General features: G+C 46.4%; 1 protein-coding gene across 4 annotated transcripts in view; it reads right to left on the bottom strand.

The window, feature by feature from the left end:
- STARD13 (StAR related lipid transfer domain containing 13) overlaps nt 1–23179 on the bottom strand; it is a 218140-nt gene that overhangs the window by 5795 nt on the left and 189166 nt on the right. For 3 of the 4 annotated variants that reach the window (XM_069467357.1, XM_069467356.1, XM_069467358.1), the window contains exons 5-12: nt 20843–22203; nt 19174–19347; nt 17866–18025; nt 10101–10299; nt 4867–5077; nt 4124–4238; nt 3028–3249; nt 2246–2463 (exon numbers count right to left, since the gene is read on the bottom strand). In XM_069467357.1, coding sequence (XP_069323458.1) covers nt 2246–2463; nt 3028–3249; nt 4124–4238; nt 4867–5077; nt 10101–10299; nt 17866–18025; nt 19174–19347; nt 20843–22203 — 2660 coding nt within the window. Of the gene's footprint in view, nt 1–2245; nt 2464–3027; nt 3250–4123; nt 4239–4866; nt 5078–9594; nt 10300–17865; nt 18026–19173; nt 19348–20842; nt 22204–23179 lie in introns of those variants that run through there. The other variant, XM_069467359.1, reaches the window with a different exon arrangement.

Raw genomic sequence — 23179 nt, 5'->3', positions numbered from 1 at the left:
TTGAGTGTCTCTTGCATGGTAGATGAGATAAACATGGTTGCTTTGACTCCAAAAGGCAGAGGAGCAGGAAAGCACCTTTCAGTTCAGTGTAGAGAAGAGCTGTCTACCACTGTGCACTATCCGCAAGTGGACGGGAGTCAGGAGCCGTGAGAGTGTCTGTGTGGCCACCTCCAACTTCCCTGTCTACCCAGGGATCTATAATAACAGACTGTATTATTAGAATTCCTGTTACTGCACAAATCCTATTCCCTCTCCTAGTCGTCTCCGTCATGACTTCACCACGTCCTACCACACCAGGAAGAGAAAATGCCACACATGCCCGACAAGAGCGTGGGGATGACCCAGCCCTGCACAGGTGCTCAGCAACTTCCCCATGGCTGCGACCACCTTCTTTCCCTGCATGATGGTGCGATAAATCGTGAAGGCTGAAAGTTGTAAAGATTTGTGGGGATAAAATGGGAAAATCTGCAGTAACTCTCGCTGGAAGCTCCTGAGGAGCTAGAGATGGATATAAAATGAGAGAGCAACATGGCAACCCTGAAAGGTGACAGGCCGCATACAGCCAGCCTAGATGGGGACGTTCTGAAACAGGACGCATCTCAACCCCGTGACTTCCTCACCATAGCTGTCACTCTCCACCTCCTCTCATCACACACATGAGGAATTCTTGTTGGCAGGAACCAGGGCTGGTTCACTGTTAGCCCTCTGGGGGGGCCTCGTGGTTCACGCACCTTCTCAAGTCTTGGATCAAATATCTGTGCGGCGAGACTCAGCCCTGACTATTATATCTAAATGCCACTCCCTACTGTGTCCCTATCTCACTTGTTTCCCCCAGGATAAGTAAGCCCACCCCCCTTTACGATGTATTGACTTTCTCTCCCCAATAAAATATAAACCCCAGGAGAGCAGGAGAGAGGTTTGTTGCATTCACTGCTGTACCTCCAGAGCCTATGACAGTGTCTGGCACAAGGCAGTGATGGAATGTCACACTGATAACCAGCAGGCTGGGGGGACAGCTGGGAGGATGGAAGGAGGGGGGTTCCATGCACAGCCTCCAGCCCTCAGGCTCCTCTGGAGGGAGGGAAGAGACACACTACGTCATGGCTCCAGCCCTGTGGCTGCCATCCTGCAAGAACTGTTCAACTGTTCAATTTTCTGTGCGAGTGAAGGTGTGAAGGTTACCTCCACAGGACGACTAATGTCCCAATAATGGAGGTAATAGGCCGCCCTTCTAAAAGCCCACATTCTCCACCAGGATCCCAAGGATGCTGAGATAAACACATATATTTACGGAAAACTGACCTTTAAAAGTCAAGGTTGCAAGGACCAATTCCAGAGGCATAAAGAGCCCATGTGAAAAGTAACCTTTAGTTTGCCATCAAAACTAGTTTCATAAAGAAACTCTTCTAAATATACACTTGGGAATTTCCTTAGTGGTTCCTTTTACACGGCTGATCGGTGAGATGAGACAACGTTTGCCAAGGTTTTCAATAAAAAAAAGATATATTGACCTAATTACATTTTATTTGAGTTCTTTAGTATCCTCGATCCCTGTTCTTGCCGATGCAATAGTGCATTTGTACTGTGCAAACTTCCTGTTGTCAGCCGAGCACCCCACTCCAAGCCCAGAGGGCAGAGGTCTGGAACGCAACCCACAAATCAATCAATATTTTGACGGCAGATGCAAGACTCGGCACGCCCTGACAGGTCCTGAAATCTGACTCTATGTCCAAGCGTCTCAGCATAGCTGGACCTTCAGGTTTCCAAGCAGGGTGATTAGTTACGAACATTCGAAGGTACACAGATGAGTTTCGAAGTTATACGTACTCCAAGTCTTGAAAGTTACACAAACTGAAGACTTGCTTTCCCGGGGGAGAAGGGCAAAATCAGGAGAAGAGCCAGTCAGATTCAATTTGCGTAATTTGGCTGAAAGTGCGACTGGACAAACAGCAGCGATTCTTGGACCTCTGTTCTGAGGAAACAAGCACTATTTATGGCCTAATAAACTGTGTGCCCCACCAGGACAGGGGCCACACGAGGGCCCGGGCAGAGCTGTCACCGGGGCGAAGGCAGCAGAAGTTGGCCATAACATGCAGCGCAGTCAGGCTACACTGAGGGAAACGAGGACGGGTCTGCCCGGTGTCCCCGTGCAAGCTGGACTTAGGAGGCAGAACTCCAGCAGTGCTCTCCAGAGTTCTCAGCTGCTTTTGGAACAGACTGTCATAAACCCTGGGGGTGGGCTTACCTGAGAACCACGAAGTCTCTGGAAGGCTGGGGGGCCATGCTGTTCAACACGTACTGGTAGATTTCGGTTTGTCTGTCCAGGGTTTCCACGACCTTCCACTGCACAAAGTCCTCATCCCACAGGTGACGCTCTCTCAGCACGCGGTTCAGGACCACCGAGGGGGGAGCTTCCACTTCCACAGAAGCCTTCCACAGCTTCAGCGGGTTCCCGTCACCCACCTGCGGAAAGACACCATCAGAAGCTGAAGTGGCCATGGGGTCGAACAAGCACCTACCACACTTTGCCAGGCGCTCAAGCACCATCACTGATGATGCGTATTGAAAGGGCAATGCTGCACACCTCAGGTTTAACACTTAAAAAGTGTAATCCTTAAGCTTAAAAGAGTAATGATGATAAAAATAATAACCACCAACACACATGGTGCTTACCGTGTGGCAGGCACCATTCTAACCCATCTGATTTGTAAATGGCCTTTCTCTGATAGTGGTTCTCTTACAGTGTTCACTTTGCAAATGAGGAAACTGAGGCACAGGAAGGTGTGTGACACAGCGAAGGGGCAGACAGGACTGGGACCCAGCCATCTGGCCGTGCGGTCAGCACTCTGGTTATATGCAACTAGGTGGCTGAGTGATCTCTAGGGTCTTTGAAAGGTACATGTGCCCTAACTGTCCACGTGTGTGCCAAGCCCTGTGGACACAGCAGGCATTTTAAAAGTTAGAATAAATTCCTGGTTGCTAGATGTGACTTTGTGAAGGTCATTTTTTTCCAACCCCCGAGGTTACCTTTTTGAAAGCAAGGTCTGTATTGTCCATGCTGGAGCACACGACCCATCCTTTGAACTTCTCCTTGGCTTCCTTCTGGAGGCCCTGGATGAGATGCTCCAGGTACGTGTGGAAAGTCGCCCCACTCTCCTCCAGCTGTGCCCCCAGGTCTTCCAGAGATGGCACATGGATCTCTGCTTCCATGTATGAGTTACGGGACTGGGCCACCATCTCGTGTGGGACCTGGACCAACAGACGCAAGAAAGAGCCACACATTGAGACAAAAATGCTGAGACTAATAGAGAAAGCGAAGTCGTTCCACTAACAACCATGGTCTGAGCAACGGGCCGAGGGCCGCAGGGATGGAGATGTTTTTCTACGATCAGTGCCAAGGCCAGGAGGGGCCTTCCTGAAGTCAGGACATACAAATATGTTTCTGAGACTATATTTGTCATTCAAAACATTGCAATGACTTCCCATTCGTTCTTTCTATTTCCCTTTCATTTTACTTTCAATGTCTTTGTATTGTTTGGCAGAATGTGGGCTCAGACAACTTTACCCACTGCGAGTAGACTCGAAGCATATAGACTTGCTAAGGGAAACATCAAATATGACTTAGGAATAGCTTTACCTTTTTAGCACACTTCTCCCATTGACAAATGCCAGCTTTACCACAAACGGTATGCCAGCCGTCTGGTTCGCTTGCTTCTTTGGCATACCTGTGGCTGGATTCATAAGCTGTCATTGATTCTTAGCCACAAGGATTGTTCAATATCACACACACTCTCGCACAGATGCTCAACCTAATCAAGTCCCGAGGTAAAATCAAATGTAACATAATTGGCTGACTGGCCTTGAACCTGACAATGCCAGGTGCTACAACTGCTTGCATGAAAACCGTCAGTATGGTAAGCCCCAGTGTCTTTATCAAAGCCTCGACTGTATAGCTGGCTAGCTCCTCACATTTCTTAGAGGTAAAGACCGGAGCTATAGAGCGTACCATTGTCAATATAGAGTCAGGAACAAACAGACAGAAACCAGAAATGGAGCAACCATCGCCAGCGTCTCATCTAGTTCCAAGAGCTACAAGGGAGGCGGTTTAGAGCCTTTTGCTCACCTCAAAAAGTCTGTCGCATTCCATGATCATGTGCGCCAGCCCCTGCGCGGCGGCCAGGTTCTCGTTGAGGTCCTTTTGATCTGGCTTCCCCGTGGCATATTTCTTCTGTATGACTCTGTAATTGAATGTGAGTGTGCTGACGGATCCCACACCAAAGAGCTTGTCACAATACCGAGCTCATCCCTTTTGTTTTCCATTCATACCCAGATGCTAGCCAGATCCCCGGCTGTCCCATTTCCAAGTAAAAAACAATGACCACACATCTTAGATATTCCAAATCAGGCTAACAGTCTGTCAGGTCACAGCAAGAAAAAAAAAAAATCTTGGAAAAATATAAGGGCAGGAAGAACCGTAGGGGGAGAAATTAATCTGTTTTTCCAAAGTTTGAAACTACTTCACTGCAAGCTCCTGTGCTTTGGTCTTATATTGATGTATAGCCTTTTTATTCAAGATTGTAAAATACCACTTTGTGTAGTTTTTTCCTCCTTCCCACTCACACAAACCAAACAGAACAAAACAAAACAAAACTCCTCCGGCTTTCTGGATCACCATCGACATTTTTCAAGGCTACTTTGATCATTCCCTGAAGCTGAGCCCCATGAATTAGTGCCTCGGAACACTTTCTGCTCACGAAATGAGGGCTGACAATCCTGAAGTTGAAACAAAATGTTTCATTTATTCATTCATTCTAACAACTGTGGGATGCCTGGTTTGGGATTACTACGATGCTGAGAAAAACCCACCTTGGAGAGCTTTCTTTCTTCAATAAATTAAGATGAAAAAGGGAGGGGGCCAGACACACGGCCAGGTTCATGGGCGTCATCTGATTCTCTTCCACCAAGTTGACGACGTCGTTCAGGAAGCACAAGAGTGTCTGCAGGGCCTCCCTGTTCTCGTCAGCCAACAGCAGGATGGCGGCCTGCACGGCCTGCAGCCGCTGCTCCTTGGGGACGTCTGAGGAAAAGCGGGTGGCAGGTCATTGGAGGGACAGTCACAGGAAGAGCCTGCGGGGAGAGAGTGCGCAGGCTCCACCTTCCTGATGTGAAGACACACTCAAGAGACTTCAGTCACCACCACCAGAGCCGCAGCTAACAGCCCAGAAAAGTGACAGCGCAGGCCTGGTGGCTAGGGCGAGGCACAGCTGAGCCCCAGCCCCAGCAGCTGCATTCCAGAACCACGGTCTGGATGCCCAGGCGGGACTCAGGAAGGGCCACCACCGTCCTGGCAGTTCATACATTGAGCGACAACCTGCTCATCTGCCTTCTGAACCCTTCCTGTTCTGGCTGAGGTTGGCGACTGACCAGGGTTCTGTCACCCTGGCTTTCCTCCTGCCACCCTCCCTGCTGGACAGCGTGGGAAGCTCCTCTCAGGACGCCGGGCAGGCACAGTTAACCATGAGTGGGTGGGGCTGGCTGGTCCTCTGGCCTCACACCTAAAGGGTCAGCTCCTCGAGGGGAGGTCTGGTACCTCTTCCTCTTTCCTACTAGTCACCAGGGTTTGGTTTGGAGGATGCATGCTGTTGATTTCACCCAGAGACCCGGTGTCACCTGCTCCGTAATCTTGGGGGTTATGGAAATTGAGGTTATGCCTGGGGAAGAGGAACCAGCTCCCTAAGGTAACGGGCCCTGCTCAGCCCCCTTCCCCTTGAGGGTGGTGGTAGCTGGCGTTGGTTATGCAGGCTTGAAAGGGAATTGGTCCCAACACTGTGAGGTGAACTGAATGGAAAAATCACAGCAAATGGGTGTTAGGTGCTGCGTTTTGCTGCCCTTCCTGCACAGCTATGTTTATTTAATGATCATTTAGGTCCGAGGCCCTGCCCTCAGTCCTCTCACTCTTTTGAAAGAGACAGTCGGGGGAGCTCCCTTCGGTTAATGCTGTTGTCTCTCTTAAAATGCCACGTTCTGGAGCAGCGGTCTCCACAGTAGGGTGTCGGTACTCCCATCGGGCGTGGGAATTGCTTGAGTTGTGGGAAGACAACAGTAGAACTTGCTATTGTGTTTACATTTTCTCTCATCCATTAAAGGTACCGATTGGGTGTGCTTCATACTGTGTACTGTATATCATAGTATATCACGGTACGTTTATATTATTAGAAATAAATACACACTCAGATATTTACTACTGAGGTGCATGATAAAGGCATATTTGGAGCTTGCAGCTTTAGAGGGGCTTATGTGTGACCTCCTGCTGGGGCCCTGGGTGGCCACGGGTCCTGTGGGCTGGCGATGGTGGGCTCTCTTGTCCTTCCCTGTCGTCATGTAGGAGGATCTGCCATCCCAGGGCTGGCCACACTTCTGGCCCTGGTCATCCAGCGACTCCGAATTCCTGGAAAAGTCTGACCATGCACCCGGCATTCTGAAACCTACCCACCCCCTCCGTGTCCGCTGTGTCCTGGCATAAGATACACCTGGGTTCATAGAGACGCGCCACTGTGTTAAAACTACAGCAAAACCATTTTCTTTTTTCTTGCTTGTGCTGAAGCAGAAACAGATACTACTAATGATTGCAAGCTTGTGAGAGTTGTTATAAGTTCAGCTGGAGCCACTGGACTGTTTTTAAATATGCTGCTACAGGCAAGCTGTCTAGTGTGTATACATTGTTTAACTTTAGATTACTAAACGTTTCTTCCACGCCAACATCTTCCCCCCATGCCATCATTTTTGAAGAGTCACCTGTCACCTCTATATGTTGTTTCAATTTCCTTTCTATTCACTTGTTCCTTTATCCCTCAGAAAATACCTTTTGTCCATTATTTTCTACTAAAAATGGTTTGGAACGTCAATTATTAATCTCTAAATTCAGCATTTGTTTGGGATCCTGTCCTCTTTGACCTTTCTGCTACAAACCACACTGCTGTGGGTCCTGCTCCTCTCTTGGCTCTCAGGAGACTATTCTAGAACTGCATTTCTAAGTATTGAAAATTTTCAACTATGTGCATGGCTGTTGGCACCTCAAAGTCAGCCTCCTGTGGGTTCTGAACATTTCTCTCCCCTACCCCAAATCAGCTCCCTTCTCCCCATCACCTTTCATATTCTCTCTCTTTCTTTCTTTTTTTTTTTTTTTTTTTGAGACAGAGTTTCACTCTGTCATCCTAGGTAGAGTGCAATAGCATCATCATAGCTCAATGCAACCTCAAACTCTTGGGCTCAAGCGATCCTCCTGCCTCAGCCTCCCGAGTAGTTGGGTCTACAGGCAGGTGCCATGATGCCTGGCTAATTTTTCTATTTTTAGTAGAGATGGGGTCTGGCTCTTGCTCAGGCTGGTCTCAAACTCCTGAGCTCAAGCGATCCTCCCGCCTTGGCCTCCCAGAGAGCTAGGATTACAGGCATGAGCCACTGCGCCTGGCCTACCTTGCACATTCTCTCAGTCATCAAGCATTAAAATCTTACGGTTGTCTTGGATCCCTCCATCCTTCTCCCTCCCATAGACTGGTAGGCTTCAAATATTTTCATTACCTACCCATCACTCCATCTGAGTTTATCGTTTGATGAAAGCTCAAGAAGTGGCAGAGGTGACAGAAGTGCTCTGGAGTGCTGGAGGAGGAACGGTTCCCCTCCGCCCAGGAGCAGCTTGGAAACTTTGACTCTAGGGTCTTTCCAGGAATATCTTATTTCCAGTCTCACTGCTGGAAGTCACTACAGGTAATCCAGTCTCAATTAGTGTGCTAACTCCTGGACCCTCTGTTCTCATCTGGTACGGTTCCCCTGTAACAGATTCCTGAGTCACGAGCACAGTGTTGACGGACCTGACCCTTGTGGCAGACACAAGGTTGGCCACCTACTCAATATCCACTCTCCTCTTCTTCCTCACTAAGAAAACTCATGTTCTGTGCAGGTGTGGGCTGCAGTGTACTCAGGGAAACTGGCCCCTCCCTCATACTCAGCAATGATCCACGCTGGCCTAAACCAAACATGGTAATCATGTTCCTCTTTTCACAGCGGTTGGTTTAGCGGAGAAGTTGTAAATCACTTCTGGCCAAGGGCACCAAGAAAAATGCTAGGAGCTTCTCCAAGATTTACCTTTCTGATAAAAAGAGGCATATGCCCAAGGAGATGTGCTTTCACTCTCTTCTTGCTTTGAATGTGATTTTGTGAAGATGTCATGATCCTGAGTTGTGGCAATCGTATTGTGACCCTCAGGGGAAAGCCAGGAGAAGCTGATTTAGCCCTGGCATCTCTGAGCTGTGAAATTACTCGACTACAAAATTATTAAATTCCAGATTCCTTGTCATGTGAGATAATAAAATGTTTAAACAATAGTTTGTGGGATTTTTGGTTCTGTCTTTATAGCTGGGAGCATCGTAACTGGTAAGTCCCTCAGCAACACCCTGGGGTTCCCCAATGCTTAATGAATCAAGTCTAAACTCCTTGTCCTAACACTCAAGGTCCTTCCTAGAATGGCCCCAGCCTAATTTTTCAGTGTCATCTGGTGTCACCTTGTACACTTACCATACATGCAAGCCAGACGAACACCCTGCCCTCCGCTGATACATGCTCGTGCTACTTTCTTCCCCAGAATGTGCTCCTCACATATGTCACCTTCAGCTATCACTTTCTCCACCAAGCCCTCATTGCTCATGTCAACCTCCTTGGACTCTGTAACCTTTTACGGAATTTCTCCAACCTCGTCATGTGGCAGTTATTTATGTCCATGCCTCATCTCCCTCAGTTGTAAGACCCTTAAGAGCAGAGAGTGCGTCTCACCCATCCATATGCTCTGCCATGCTCGGCACGGTGCCCCGTACAGAAGCCGCACTCGGTAAATGTTTGCTCAGCTAAAATAAAGCCCTGCTTTGATCTAGCTTCTTGCTTGTGAGTCTCAGAAAGGGCCAAAGGCATTTATCTCTTGGAAATCATCTGTCTTTAGCCCTAGACTAGTATCAACTGTAGCCCAAGAACTGATTAAACTTCCAAACCATACTTCCAAGCCATAAGGGAGGCTTAACTGAAAAATGCAGTTCAATCTCTCACGGCAACAACATGAACTCTGTGTTTGGGCTCTAGCAATGTATATCATTAATTTAACCTAACCTATTCACTTTGACTAAATAATATTCATTTAGTACGTTGCCACTTTAATCTGTTTTTACAAGTGGTACTGATTACAATCCTTTCTGGGTTTGAAATATTATAGACTCTTTAAACACATTTCGTACAGAATTCTCTAGAGCAGGGATCTTCTTCAAATTGGATCCATTCCATGTCAAGATCCATCTCAGAAATATTTTGCTGAAAACTCAAAGTCCATGGGCAAAATGTTTTTCCAAGAAATTGGGACCTAGGCCATCAAAATAATTCATAATCCTAACATTATGGTATCTAGAAAAGAGTCATATGTTTATTTCCAATATCCCCCATTGTAACTGCCCTTAGTAGGATACACTTAATTAACAATTGTTATTTTCAATGATTATTTCAATTTTATGGGCTAGCTGAGAACTACCGATTTAATGTCACTTAAAAAATTCCAAGTGAAAATATAAATTAAGTGGCTTAAGCTTAAGCCTTTGGTTTGGTTACTTTTCACCAAGTAAAATACATTGTGTTAAAATACTCTCACTTTTTATTTCTAGTCATTTTAATACATGTCACTTTGAATTTCCTGCAGTCCAAGGAAATGCTTATTTTTTAAAAAATTAAATAAGTTTGAATAAAGACATGCATACAAAGCAAATTCTATTGTTTCCTTTTCATTTTAAATTTATTATAAGTATACTGAAAGTTCATTTTAGATCTTACACAGAGCTCTAGAGAGAAGGAATATTTTGATGTCAAAAAAGGTATTTTCAAATGCATAAAAATGGCCTGGAGGTTTCCATAACAACCTTCAAAGAAAGGTTACTTCTGGGGAGGAGAGTAGGATTATATATTTCTTTATGAATGCATGTATTATTCGTCTAATTAAAATGTCATCAGTGGGGAATTACTTTTTGCCCAAGTGGACGGGCGCGCGAGCACCCCTCACCGTCTGCACTTACACTGGTAGATGTGCAGGAAGGTGTCGCTGAGCTTGCTGGTGAACAGCGGCTCGGGGAGGTCGCGGAAGAACTGCTTCACCATGTCGGCCACGTCGTACGCGGACTGATCTTCGTAGCTGACGTTCTCGGGGCAGCTTTCGTTCATCTGGCGAAGGGCATGGATGCGAGACTTCACTCCCGACTTGCGAAAAAGACCCACCTGAAAGAAGCCACAGGGAGGCGTTAGCCAGGGCGCCTATCCCGCACCCCCTGGGTGTGACGGGAAAGCGGGGCACCAGGACGGACCCGCTGCGATTGCGTCTCGGTTAGTACATTCCGGATTCGCGGTGTAGCCGCCGCAGGCAGTAGCCGAACACTAACTTCTCCTCTAACACGAAGATGAGAAAAATACCCATCTCACAGGGCCATTGCGGAGACTAAATGAGGAAACAGACGTGAATGTGCTTTGTGACCTGTCAAGTCTGATCGCACTGTAGATGCTATTATTTTGCCCATTTATTCAGCAAGTAGTGATTCAGTTCCCACTGTGTATCAGGCGTACTTGGAGTTGCTAGGAGCCCTCTAGCGTTTACACTTCCCTGGGGGTTTGGAGGAATCGGTCAGTGGGAGGTTTGCTGGAAATAAGAGAGTAAGGGATGCAGGGATCCCACCTGGGCAGCCACGTCCTGTGCCCCTGTCGGGGAGGGTTCATGGGGAATATGTTCATGAAACAAAATAATATCATAAGCATGTGTTTTGATTTAAGGGTCTTAATTGCTTTTCCTTCTTTGGAATCCTTGCCACTCGCCAGTATATTTCTCATATTATGCCTGGCACTGACTACTCTACCTGGTTAGTTATCATGTGTATAATCTTTGGCTCTGCTGAGAATGATTTCTGGGTGGCTTTTTTTCAGACTTCAAGATAATGTCACAGCTTGCCCTTTCATCCTAGGGCTTAGGCTCCTCCCCTGCCTGACAGGTAAATGGGGCGATAAGGCACCCAAGACAATTAAGCTCCAGCCCCTCTCGAGGGCCCCCCCACTCTGGACTTGCCTCTATCTAAACTACTGAGCTTTTCTGGGAGCCCTGGTTTATAGTGAAATAATACCTCGGCTATTTTTTAGATGCCTGTAAGGCCTGGAGTTGCTCAAAACTCGCTCCTTCAACCCTCAATTTCCACTGCTCTCATTCCCCAGTGGCTCAAGGGTCGGCCCGCTTCTGCAAAGCAAGGTGCGACTTTCTGAGTGGTCCGACAGGTCAGCAGTGGCTGCTAGGGTGGGCCACTGCTCTTCCTCCCTATGCCCGGATAAATAAGTGCATAAGCCTCGGCCATCTCGACAGCCGCTCTGTGCGCCAGGCTGGCCTGCACTCGAGTTCAGGGGTCAGAGAAGGCTCTCTTGATTGTTGCTCCCAATGGAGAGCAGCCCTAATTCTTTTACACTGCAGTAACGCAAGGGAAGAATTCCAAGCCATTAGAGAACACTCAGGTTTTTGCATGTCAGCTGCACGATCACCAGGGAAATTACACACTGCTACTTTTTGTGGCCGTAAAAACACAATTTTTAGTCATATGTCTTTGCATTCCAAGGCTTATCACCCTAATCCCACCAATCAGGATATTCAGGTGTATTGTCACTTAAAACGTTAATTACTTTCTTCTTTATTCTTAAAGTTTGGAATGTCTAGAAAATGCAAAACTTGGCCATACTTAGAGGACTTGCCATGAAGCATCTAAAGAACAATTTATCTTCCTTTATCTGGCAACTACTCCAAATTTCATCAAAGTGCATGGGAAGAAAGCATTTACTGCCAAAAGAAAAAAAGAATTCAAGATATCAGATGAGTGATTATTGAAGTGAGATCCATCTTCAATTTGTTTATATCCTCAACTTTTCTAATTCTGGAAGGAGGCCCAGGACTGTGCACACCACGAGGCTGGGCTGCACAGGAGTTCTCAGAAGGTAAATGCCCCGAAGGTGAATTCACCTTCACCACATGTGACTCACAAATATTTATCCTCACGTGAGTTGGTATTATTCCATTTGAGAAGAATTCCTATTTTTTTTTAACAGCAGAAAAAATATTGATCGGGATCTATAAAAAGAATAAAGCAGACAGTGTTTGTGTTTAATTGCCGCGCACGTTCCTCTCTTGCCTACTGTGTCTTGCGGGCTGTCTCTGGGCACACACTGACGTGCATGCACACACACATCCTGTTGATGCTGTCTTTGTGTTGTTCAGTTTCCAAGTTTCTTCCTCATTTCAGCAAATACTGTTATTTTAATTATTTTAGACATGTCTGGAGCTTTCCAGCTGTGGGCTCTGAGCTGCCTGTTCTGACTCAGATCTCAGTATATCCAGAGGGTTGTCGGGGATTTATTTGCTCTGCCTCAAACTCTGCCAATAACCTTCCCACCCCACCCTTATCTTCCAGGGGACGTGGGAAATATCTGTGGGTTTTGTGGATTTTTGTTGGAAGCTCAGAAGGAAAGAAATTTCTTTCCTAAACCTAATAAAGAAAAGGTGGTTTCAAATCAGATCAGATTCCAGATATAGTAGCAGAGAATGGCAGAAGGGAAAGACAGAAAGCACCCCGGTCTTCAAAGGTAACAGTGAGCTGATGAAGGAACTAACTCTGAAACCTTCTTTACTTTTTGTTATTGTTATGTGAGATCTTGAATTTCCTATTGTTAAAGCCATTTTGGGCTGGGGCTTCTGTTGGTTGCTGTGGAAAGCCCCGGGACACAGTGAGTGGAAGGTCCTTCTAATGGCCTAGTGGTCCTGAGACCAGAGGAGAGCTTCCTCTGTCCTCACAGAGCAACACTGGGTGACGGCACAAGCGATTGCCAGTCATCATTTCTTCTTCAAAAAGTTTTCAAAGCAAGGGTAAAATCTGCATTTTTGACTAGAGATTTTTTTCCTAAGTAAAACATGGAGAAGTAAAGAAACCATTGCCTTTCCTTCTTATCACAGCTGAGGGGCAGCAGCCCTGGACCCCTCAGCTACATGAGGAAGACGCCAGGAGGGCAAAATGTCTTTAATTTGCCCCATGTCTGTCACCCATGGGTGGGTGGCCTGGGGAGTGACACAGGGCTCCACACTTGGTTTAATGTGCTGCTGTCTCCGTTTTGAAATTCTCAATAATTTCTTAATATGAACAAGGGATCCCAAGTTTCATCTGTACTGGGTCCTGCAAACTACACAGCCCAGATACGCTGTCTAGAGAGGGGAGAACGGCCGTCAGCAATGCAGAGTTCATTGGAAGCATCTGTCTTGTCTGTGATTTCTCAGGCAAGAGAAATCTTTTAACACATTGACTGCCACACTAGAAAAAAATGTTGTTCCTTGGGGCCATGGTGTTTTATTACAAAAACAGAATAAAAACTTCAAAAACGAAAGGATTCTTTCTAATTTAGTGAAAAAATTGTTATTTTTTATTGTTTTCTGCGCATGAGTTATATGCAACTTGAAAAACAGTTCTCATGGCTCCCAAGGTGAAGAGACATGTGGTTACATATGCTTCACAAGGCCCCGGGCTCAAAACCAGCGTGAGTTAAATGCAACTCACATGGCAGTTAATGTGTTAAAGGTAAAAGGATGAGTGATGAGTGTTCCCTTGGTCCTGTTTTCCTGTCCTTTCTCTTTTGTCTTCCACTGAAAAGCCCAGCTATGAAAAAGTGAGGACTTGAGGTATGATTTAAATGGATGAGCCCAGAGCATCACTGGGTCTGAGGCAGGCACCAGGCCAAATAATGAGCAGGCGGAGGGGTAGGGGACACTTGTAGTGAGGATGAAGTGTCTTCCCAGCGTAATTAGGCTTTTAAAGCTTACTGCTCTATTAGGAAGAGAGGTTGAGCATGAGTGCTGCATTAGAATTCAAATTTCATCTAAATAATATTAAATCTCCTCCTTGGCATCCTGTTTATGCTAATTCTTTTGGACTTAATGATGTTTATCAGGACTTCCATTTCCTCTTCTTTAGAAGTGTGCTCAGCTAATGAAGAAAGGTTGGTTTTGTTCAGAAAGAGAAAGATTCATAGGAAGCGCATGCAGTGGGTTGCAGGTTTAGCCTCTCACTGCAGCGACTCCATATTCATCAGGCCCGGGGTATAACCTATCCTCTGTGCACAGTTGATTTAGAGCAGAAATAAAAGCTCAAACAACAGAGCAAGGCTCCTCTCCTACACTACTATGTCTGAATACAAATGCTTCATAATGGAAGGCTAAACATCCTCATTTCATCCGCAACCCGCTGCAAGGGATGCAACAGATCTGTGCTGCATGGTACGTAAGCATCATATATGTCATAAAAGCGTTTCAGCCCTTGGCGCTGGGTTCCACTGTTGGAGTGCTGTGCTCAGCGTGAGGGGAAGGGGCTAACGCACTGCAGGAAGCCTCCTCCCTGGTCCAGCGTGGCTTAGAGGGAGGATGTTTGGAGCCGTGCTGGTCTTCTGCGACTCTGAGGCTGCGATCTCAAGGCCCAGTTGTAGACCTGACTCTTTCCAATCCCAAGGAGGTGCTGTTGGTGAGGAAAGAGCATTCGTTTGGGGCTGGTCTCCTTTTCACTCTCGCTTCACTCTCTCTCGGATTCACTCGCTTTCATTCGCTCTTTCTTGCACCTCGGTCTTCTGCCTGAGCCAGGTGTTCTCTGATTCTTCTTTATGTTTTTTCAGTTTTCCCGTGTTCCCTTCCCATTATCACCTTCCTTTCTCATAGGGGCTGGGAGGGGGCCTCAGCGAGCTTCCCACGCTGTGTGACAAGGAAAGGGAGGGGCACACGAGGCCAGCCGGGAAACCCTGCCGGGGCTGGGTGCTTCATAAGGGAGTGACTGGCTGCAGTGACAGTCCCTTTGACATCCTGCAGATTCTTACTGTGACTGACACAAGAGAAGCATGACTTTATCCATTATGGTTACATTTAGAATCAGTATTTATGTCCTTGAAATCAGTCTTTTTCCTACGAAGCTCTGCCAGCACACTGTTTTCAGCATGGCAGTCTTCCTCCAGATTTAAAAAACAGACTTGACATGGACACTGGGAATAAGGCAGCGAGCAGGGATGGAGGAGGTTTTGGGGCCACCGTCCCTCTCTCTATTTGTAGGACTTTGCTTCAGAAGGGAGACTGGCCCCAGTAACAGCAGTAATACTGTTGCTACACATTATGCAGAATCTACGGGAGGTGGGAATGGTTTACGTTCTACACTAAAGACTCGGTGGTGAGTGGAACAGTGGTATTGCAATTCATTTATTTATACCCAACCTTGTTCAAGAAAGAATTCAAGGTGACTTACAATAACCCATAAAATACAATAAGATACAATTAAATTAAAGATAATAGATAAGAAAATCACAGCAAAAGGAAAATAAAGATAGGAAAGGGTAGCTGAAACTAGGGGTGAGGTTGATGCAGAAAATTCATGCCAAAACATTACACATTTTTACTATGGGCAGAACACATATTAATTTGACTCCAAGCTTTCTAGCAGCCAACACACAGAGGAAAACACTCCCAAGTAAATAAATTTGGTGTTCATAATACTAAAAAACAGACCCGTTGTCCAAAAGAAACACAATGGTTTCAGATGCTGAGGTCAGAGAAAAACATTCTCCCTCCCATTTTCACAGAAAGGACAGTATGTGACATAAATGACCAATAGACTGACAGTGAATCATCAAGGAGTTGTGTAGGGCCATTTCATAAAGCATCCCTCAGTGCTGGAGTCGGCATCACCCTGAAGTCCACTGGGGAGGAGCAAGTCTAAGGAGCAGCCATAGCGTGCAGTGGTTAGAAACTCGAACTCTGGAGTTAGACGGATTTGCAAGCAAGTGTTGGGTACACCACTGTGACCCAGGCATCACACCACCCAGGGTGGACATGGGATTAAGTGAGGCAATGAACACAGAACACTTAGGACGAGTGCTTGAAGCATTTGAAACATGCTACGGAGTCCAGGGAGGTTATTATCAGTGAACTAATGGCATAGATAGAGTGCATTTTCTTTAGGCATTCCCAAACAAACACTGTTTTTGCCTAATGGAGCTTTTGCTGATAGGCCTCAGCTGGCCTGGCTTTTGGAGCAAAATGTTCTCTGTGCTTGGTAAAGGACTCTAAAAGAGCCAAGAGGGAGGTGAGTCTGATACACACCCTTACAGAGACTGAGAAGCCTGGAAAAACATGTGTCTGAATAAGAAGCAACTCTCCATAAAATACAATCTTGGGTCTGTACCAATAAACCAACAAAAGTATAATTGAGGCCATAACGTTCTATGCCAAAGGGCATGGTTGCAATACTTTTAGCATTGGAAAAGGAATTAGATTGGCCATTCCCAAATATTCACCAGCGTCTACCTCTTCAAAAATTTTTCTCAGTAAAACACCCTTAGAATATTTACTTTGAATAAGGTATGTTTTTGGTGAAACCTATAAAATTAAAAAAAAAAATCAAAATTTATGCTTAAGTAACCAGATTCATTGAATTACTCTAATGGGTTATGATTCACATGTCAATTACTGTTGGGACATCTGCCCAAGAAAAGCTCCCTAGAAAAGTAGTTTGTCGCCCTTATTTCTGAGAAATAAGAGGCAAGCTATTACGGCCATTTCTCAAAACAAAACGGCCATCATCACAGCAACAGTGACAGCAGCCACCCTTCCCTCCCCTATGATATCTAAATATGAAAAAATGTGTATCTTTATATTCTCTAAATTAGAATGGGGAAGGGAAAAAGGGGCTCATGCATTGGATTTAATCAGAGATGGTTTGAAATGAAGTAGCTCCTATTTTGCTCCACTGAAAACTAGTATCTGATTCATCAAGAGACCACCTTCATTTTAAGTGTGTTCTCAGTTTTGGGTCTCTACAAGCATCAGAAGCCAGGATCTTTGAGTTCATGTAGCTTAGCTGTTTCCTGTGTACCGAGCCCAGGGTAAATAAATAAAAAGTGCAAATAATCTTAGGCTGGTACAGAGTCTCCGCATGGCATTAAAGAGTATGATGGACAAAGACCGAAAATATCCCCACTATTCAAGGTTGCAATTTATAAATTAGGAACCTGGCTTTTACTTCGGACAGAATGTAACTGGGTGTTACTATGGAGGAATAAAGGCTTTGCTTTGTAAATTACTAGATGGGCTGTGCTCTAGGCTCAATCACAGTCCACCGTTATGGTGGTCTCCAAAGAGTCCTGGAGGCAGAAAATGATCTCTGAATATTCTGTTTAGCTTGAATTTTTAATCAACCCTATAAAAGGAGAGGATATTTGATTTAGCTGATACTGTTTTCATAGTTTACTTGCACATTTTAAAAAGACGTAAAAAGAAGTCTGTCTTTGGTTTAGGTTTTACTGGTGTTGGTGCTACTTCAAAAAAAAAAAAAGAATTAATAAAGGGAGACATGAAAACCTAATTCTGTTTCCAAAAATAGTATAACAGGGATAAAAGAATGCTGTGAAATCAACGGTGACATTGGAACAATAATTAAAAAGGAAATGCAGTACCTAGCTTAACTCCAGTTTCTAGGGAATGCAAATTAGACATCACAGGAACAAACTATTAACGTTAACTTTCTGCAGTCACTCCAGGGTGTCATTTCAGTTGCCAGTGAGGAAATAGCCTAAAATAGCTTCACAAGGATGTAGCCTGTTCACATTAAATATTGCCAGATAAAGGGTCATGATGCCTATTTTTGTTTTTTGGGGGAGGCATGTCTTGCCTGATTCTGGACAGATCTGACTCACTCTGGCATTCCGTCAATCCGAGCCTGCCCTGGGGATTTTCAGCCTTACCTGATCCAGGCAGTTGCTGCGTAGATATCTCAGTGCCTGCTGAATGCTCTGCGGCAGGGGCTGTCCCGTTCTCTGGACGTGGACTATGAGAGGAACGCCAAAGACAGCCTTGTCTTTGTAATCAGGAACTTTCATCCTCTTCATGAACTTTGGAACTGACCTAGAATTCACAGAAAGCAGGTCATGCAAGCCCCCTGGGGCACCGTGCGGGGAGGGGCTGCGGAAGTACACAGAGGGAAGCCAGGCTTTTGTCTGAATACCCAACGGGCACAGGGGGAATTCAACATTCTCTCTAAATTAATCACATCACAGGGCACTGCTGCGTGGCGCCCTGTCTATGTGTTATCTGTAACTACCAACCAGCACGAGTCACGTTAGCAGAGTGGGTTTGTAGCTCTGTTTTCAAGTCAAGTGGACAACTTTCCAATTTAATTGTGACTGACACATCTCTCAAGTGATGAACACTTAAAAGTCCCCAACAAAAAACACAACGAATTTAAAAATTACAAGAGGAAGAAGAAATCTGGTTGGGGTTGGGGGAGAAATAAGAAGAGATAAGATGAACCATAGTTCTTGGCCATATCCTTACTTTTCTAGATATGTAAGTGCCAGTTGGATTTTTTAAAGGGAATTTTAATATACGAGCATATATTGATTTGACTGCAGTTTATAACCTTCTAAAATATTTTTATAAAAGCATCATCCATTTTTCTATGTACTCACAATATATAACATTGGACAATTACTGACACATTTTGCATTTTTTCAAATCTATCAACTCATCTACAATAGGTCCATGTTCAATTTCAACATATGCTTTTGTCAACTCCTTATTACAAAGGTTTACTGCATATCTTGTTTTTATTTGCCAATGAAATAAAAGCAGAAATGAATTTGAAGAATTAAATGCCCTTTGAACGAATCGATGCTCTAAGTCGTGAGCTCTGCATCGGGCCAGAAGGTATAAGTGACAGATGTTTCTTTGCAAACTGCCAGAATTATTTTATGGCAAGTTTATTTTTATTTCCTCTGTTCACAATTAATCACCCTCTACTTGTCTTTTCTTTCTTTCTTGGAACCTGACTGCCTTTCCTGGAAACCAGCTGAGAGCTACAAATACAGCGATGCTTCCTGCGGCCTCGCTCGCATCTCATCTGGGCTGTGGCAGAGCTGCACACATCGCGCCCAGATGGTCGCCAAGGCAACGAAGGGGCTCTTCAGAAACCAGCAAGCAAACGCTGAGGCTTTTGCAGTCGCCCCCTTAGCTCCGGAACCGAGGGTCCCCTCCCAGGTGGACGTGCTACGCACCAGGTCCAGCCGTGCTTGTTGGACATGGAGTATTTCTCCATGACGGCCGTGAGGCGAAGCAGCGAGAAGCGCTGGAGCAGGTTCAGCTGGCGGGCCGTCTGGCTGCTGATGTGGGGCGACGCGGGGGCCGGCCGGGGCTGGTGTGAGAGCTGGAAACTGTCCCATCGGAGTCGCCTTTACCAGAAAGACCGTCAGAGAAGCCAGTCACAAAGTGGACTTGGTCTCGGGAAACACGGGACGTTGCCAGGACATAAGTAGCTTAATCAAAATAGTTTCCGAGCCAAGAACATCACAACGCAAATGGAACAGAAGACACAAGTGTGCGGTGTAAACATAAGAAATGATTTTTTCCAAGTTGGATAAATCCGGAAAAAGTCACATTATCTGTTTTATTAGGAGGTTTAAATAAATGATATAAAAAATTTGTTTATTCCCAAATTTGTTCCCAAAGTGTTGAGAACAGTTGAGACTGTGTGTGTATGTGTGAGAGACAGAGAGAAAAGAAGGACAGAGAGAGACAGGGAGACCTCTCAAATGTTTGGGGGCTTTAGAATATTTCCGCATTGCCTTCTGTGTGCCCATGCTGTGTGTCCATTCTTGTTTGGTGTACAGATGGAGCCGGAGGTGACAGGCACAGATGATGACACATCTGCGAGCTCCAAGACACATCACTGCCTCAACCAGAAACCCAGTAGCATGCGCAGTGGTTCTGTTCCTACTAGTTAGGTCCTCTCAGGGCCATTTTTCTAGGGTGCTTCTGAAATGGCCTATGGAAGTCAGGTTTTATGTACTGTGTAATCAGCATTTTAAAGAAAACCAAACTTACAAAGTACACACTGTAGGCCACAGGAATTTCTCATAGAATTAAAAAAAAGTTTAAAATTCAGGGTAGAGAATTTTGATCAATATTGTTGCCAGGTCATGGGAAGGGCCTGTGCACAGGAACTGGGTCTTGGTTACCCAGGACTCCCCAAGTACACTGCCTGGCATAGAGCTTTGCACGTAAGAAGCTGAAAAAATTTTTTTGAATAAAACTAAGATTGGGCTGAGGGCCGGGGGCTGGGCACTGGGCATGGTGGCTCATGCCTGTAATTCTAACACTTTGGGAGGTTGAGATGGGAGGATTGCTTGAGGCCAGGAATTTGAGACCAGCCTGGGCACCAAACAGCAAGACCCCATCTCTACAAAAAACACAAAAATTACTCAGGCATGGTGCAGCATGCACCTGTAGTTCCAGCTACTCCAGAGGCTGAGGCAGGAGGATCACTTGAGCTCAGGAGTTAGAGGTTACAGTGAGCTATCATGATGCCACTGCACTCTAGCCCAGGCAACAGAATAAGACCCTGCTTCAAAAACAAAACAACAACAAAGAAAAAAACACAAAAAACCCACAAAAAAACAAACAAACAAACAAACAAACGACTAAGATCGAAATACAGGGTAAACAGGCAGAGAAATAAATGTGAGTCAACGTGGATTCAATCACCATGTTATCTGTACAAAATACATACTTCTATTCAAGTAATTCCTAACCACATATTACCACCTAGAACAGTGCCAGGCATTGATTTTAATAGTAAATGCTCTATAAATGATTGTCAGAGAAATAAACAAAGCACAATTACTACAAAGTGGATGAAAAATCATTTCACAAAAGCATGCCACCTACCTGTTCGGCCTGGTCAGAGAGGCCCCTACACCAGAATCCCTCCTTTCTCTGACCCCAGGGGCCTCAGCGTCATTAAGAGATGTCCCGTCTCTTTCCACATCGCTGGGTGTTGTCCGACCTTCTGAGACAGAGTTACCTTCAAAATCTAAGGTGATCTGATTGGGAGATGGAAAGGGGGGTGAACCTGGTTCCCCAGGCAACGCATCGTGCGTTTGCAGTTCAGGCAGGACGTTTTTCGACCAGTCATCTACTACCTCCTGGAGCCCGTTGACATGCTGCAGAATGTCATCCAAGTGAGGGAAGAGGTCATCTTTCTCCAAGTCCAAAAGATCTCCTGTGCTGGCATACAGGTGGGAGCCCGGGACGTTGTCATAGATGCTGATGCGGCTTGCTCTGTGGCAGTTCGCCGAGAGCCTGGGCTCCCTGGTGCCAGGGCCCTGCTGTCTGCCCAGGGAGATGCTACCCGTCCTCCAGTTAACCCCATTGCTGTTGTCTGTGGGAGAGAGGCTTTCAATGGAAAGCGCCTTGGGGAATGTTCCTGGTTTGTGATCCTTGGGAATATGCACCACCAAGTTCTCTTGGGAGTGAAACTCATGCCTGTGGCTTTGGTCCCCTGGAACCCGCAGTGCTGGCCCTGCCAGCACATCCAGGTCCTCCAAGTACATGCCTCCACGCTTGCTGGCCTCGTGGCACTTGCGTTCCTTCAGGCATGGCGTGCTCACCCCGCTGCTGCTGTGTTCCGACGAGCTGCTCTCGCCGCTCGATTTGCCGGAGCAAGGAAACCCTTTCTTGCAGACAGCTGGGGGCGAGTTCTGGAGATCTCCATTTGGTATCTGGATGCACTGCATGGCCTTGAAGGACTCTGGCTCCTGTTGCAACACCGGCCCACTGATCACCAGGCCACCTGTCCGCCCTGAGCCCTTGTGCCTGCCATGTGCGCTTTTCGCTCGGAGTGTCTCCATGCGTTTCAAAAATGATTTGGCCCTGGTCCTTGTGGGCTTCTCATTCTTGGGGTGGAAGGGGTGGTGGAGGACGTCTCTGGGGGACGGTGGGAGGCCACTGCTGGCCGGCGGGGCATCCAGCATGACCGGGCTGTCCGTGCAGAGCTGGCCCGACTGGCTGCGGCCGTCACTGCCCCCACTGCTCTCACTGTGAATGGAGCAGACCTCGGGCTCGCTCAGGTCTGTGAGGACACTCTCACTGCTGGTCGTGTTCCTCATCCCAGTGCCTGCCGGCGACCCATTTCTGTCTCCTCCAGGGAACAATGTGTGGAGGTCGTCCACACGAGACCACCTGCGGCTGGTTCTTTGGAAAGTCCATTTGCTGCTAATACAAAGGTCTTCCTCATCGGAGTCGTCACCCTGCAAAACATCAAGGAAAATGCTCATTTGCAGGCAGTGTGGCTGCGGTGGGGACTCCAGGTGAGCTGGGGATAGGCCGGCATGATCCTCCACCTCCCTCCCCTCGGTGCTCCCATGCACGGGTACCCCTGGGCTTCTTGGGCACCTCTCCTCCATCCTTCCACCACTTTCACCGTCCTATACGTGCTCTTCCGCCCCAGTGGCCAGAGGACCTCTTCTCAGCTTGCCAAGCTTTCTTCCTATCCATTTTCATGGAGTTTTTGAATCCTTCCTTCCTCTCTGAGAAGTTTTCCGACTGATTACAAAGAGGGTGTAATTACCATCTGACTAGACAGTCTAAATATAAAACACCTGCAGTCCTCTTTTTTCACAAAGAAGCTCAACTTGGCCATAAAAGGCACCTCTTCACTGAGCCCTGCCGGGACCATATGTCCAGCTTCCTTCTTCTGAGTCTTGATGCCCACATATCTCAGAGCTAACAATCCTTATCTGAGTCTCCCAAACTTGATTCTTATCGAGTATTCCCTAGTAAGTTAACAGCAAAACTATCTCCTGAATTTCTTTAAGTAGCAATTTGGGAGCTGTTCTAGGGGTCACTATTTGAAGAGCGTCCACTCAGCTGTGCTGCTTGGCCAGACCGGAATCAGAATGCCTTTGGCAGGACACACACCTCCACGTGGCTGCAGAGGGTCCCTGCGGCCTTGCCCGGTCTCATACTTTGCACCGCACACATTTACCTTAGCTGTCTGGTTTCTGCCTGAATTTGCAGCCTCTGAGAGATCAGAGTCCACTTTCCCTGAGGCCAGAGACGGCCTCGTTTATCTTTGCATATCCTTGGGCCCAGCACAGACCTGACCTAGGGCATATAACTTTCTTCTGAGATAAACCAAATTATCAGCTCCCGCCTCCTCCTCGCCCTGTATGTCACCAAGACCCAACTCTGAAATGATTTTCAAATATTTGCCCTCCTTTGCAT

The sequence above is a fragment of the Eulemur rufifrons genome, chromosome 4, assembly GCF_041146395.1.
Source record: "Eulemur rufifrons isolate Redbay chromosome 4, OSU_ERuf_1, whole genome shotgun sequence".
NCBI classification, from domain to species: Eukaryota; Metazoa; Chordata; class Mammalia; order Primates; family Lemuridae; genus Eulemur; species Eulemur rufifrons.
Note: the sequence above shows the minus strand (reverse complement) of the source record. Positions and strands in the feature narration are given on the sequence as shown.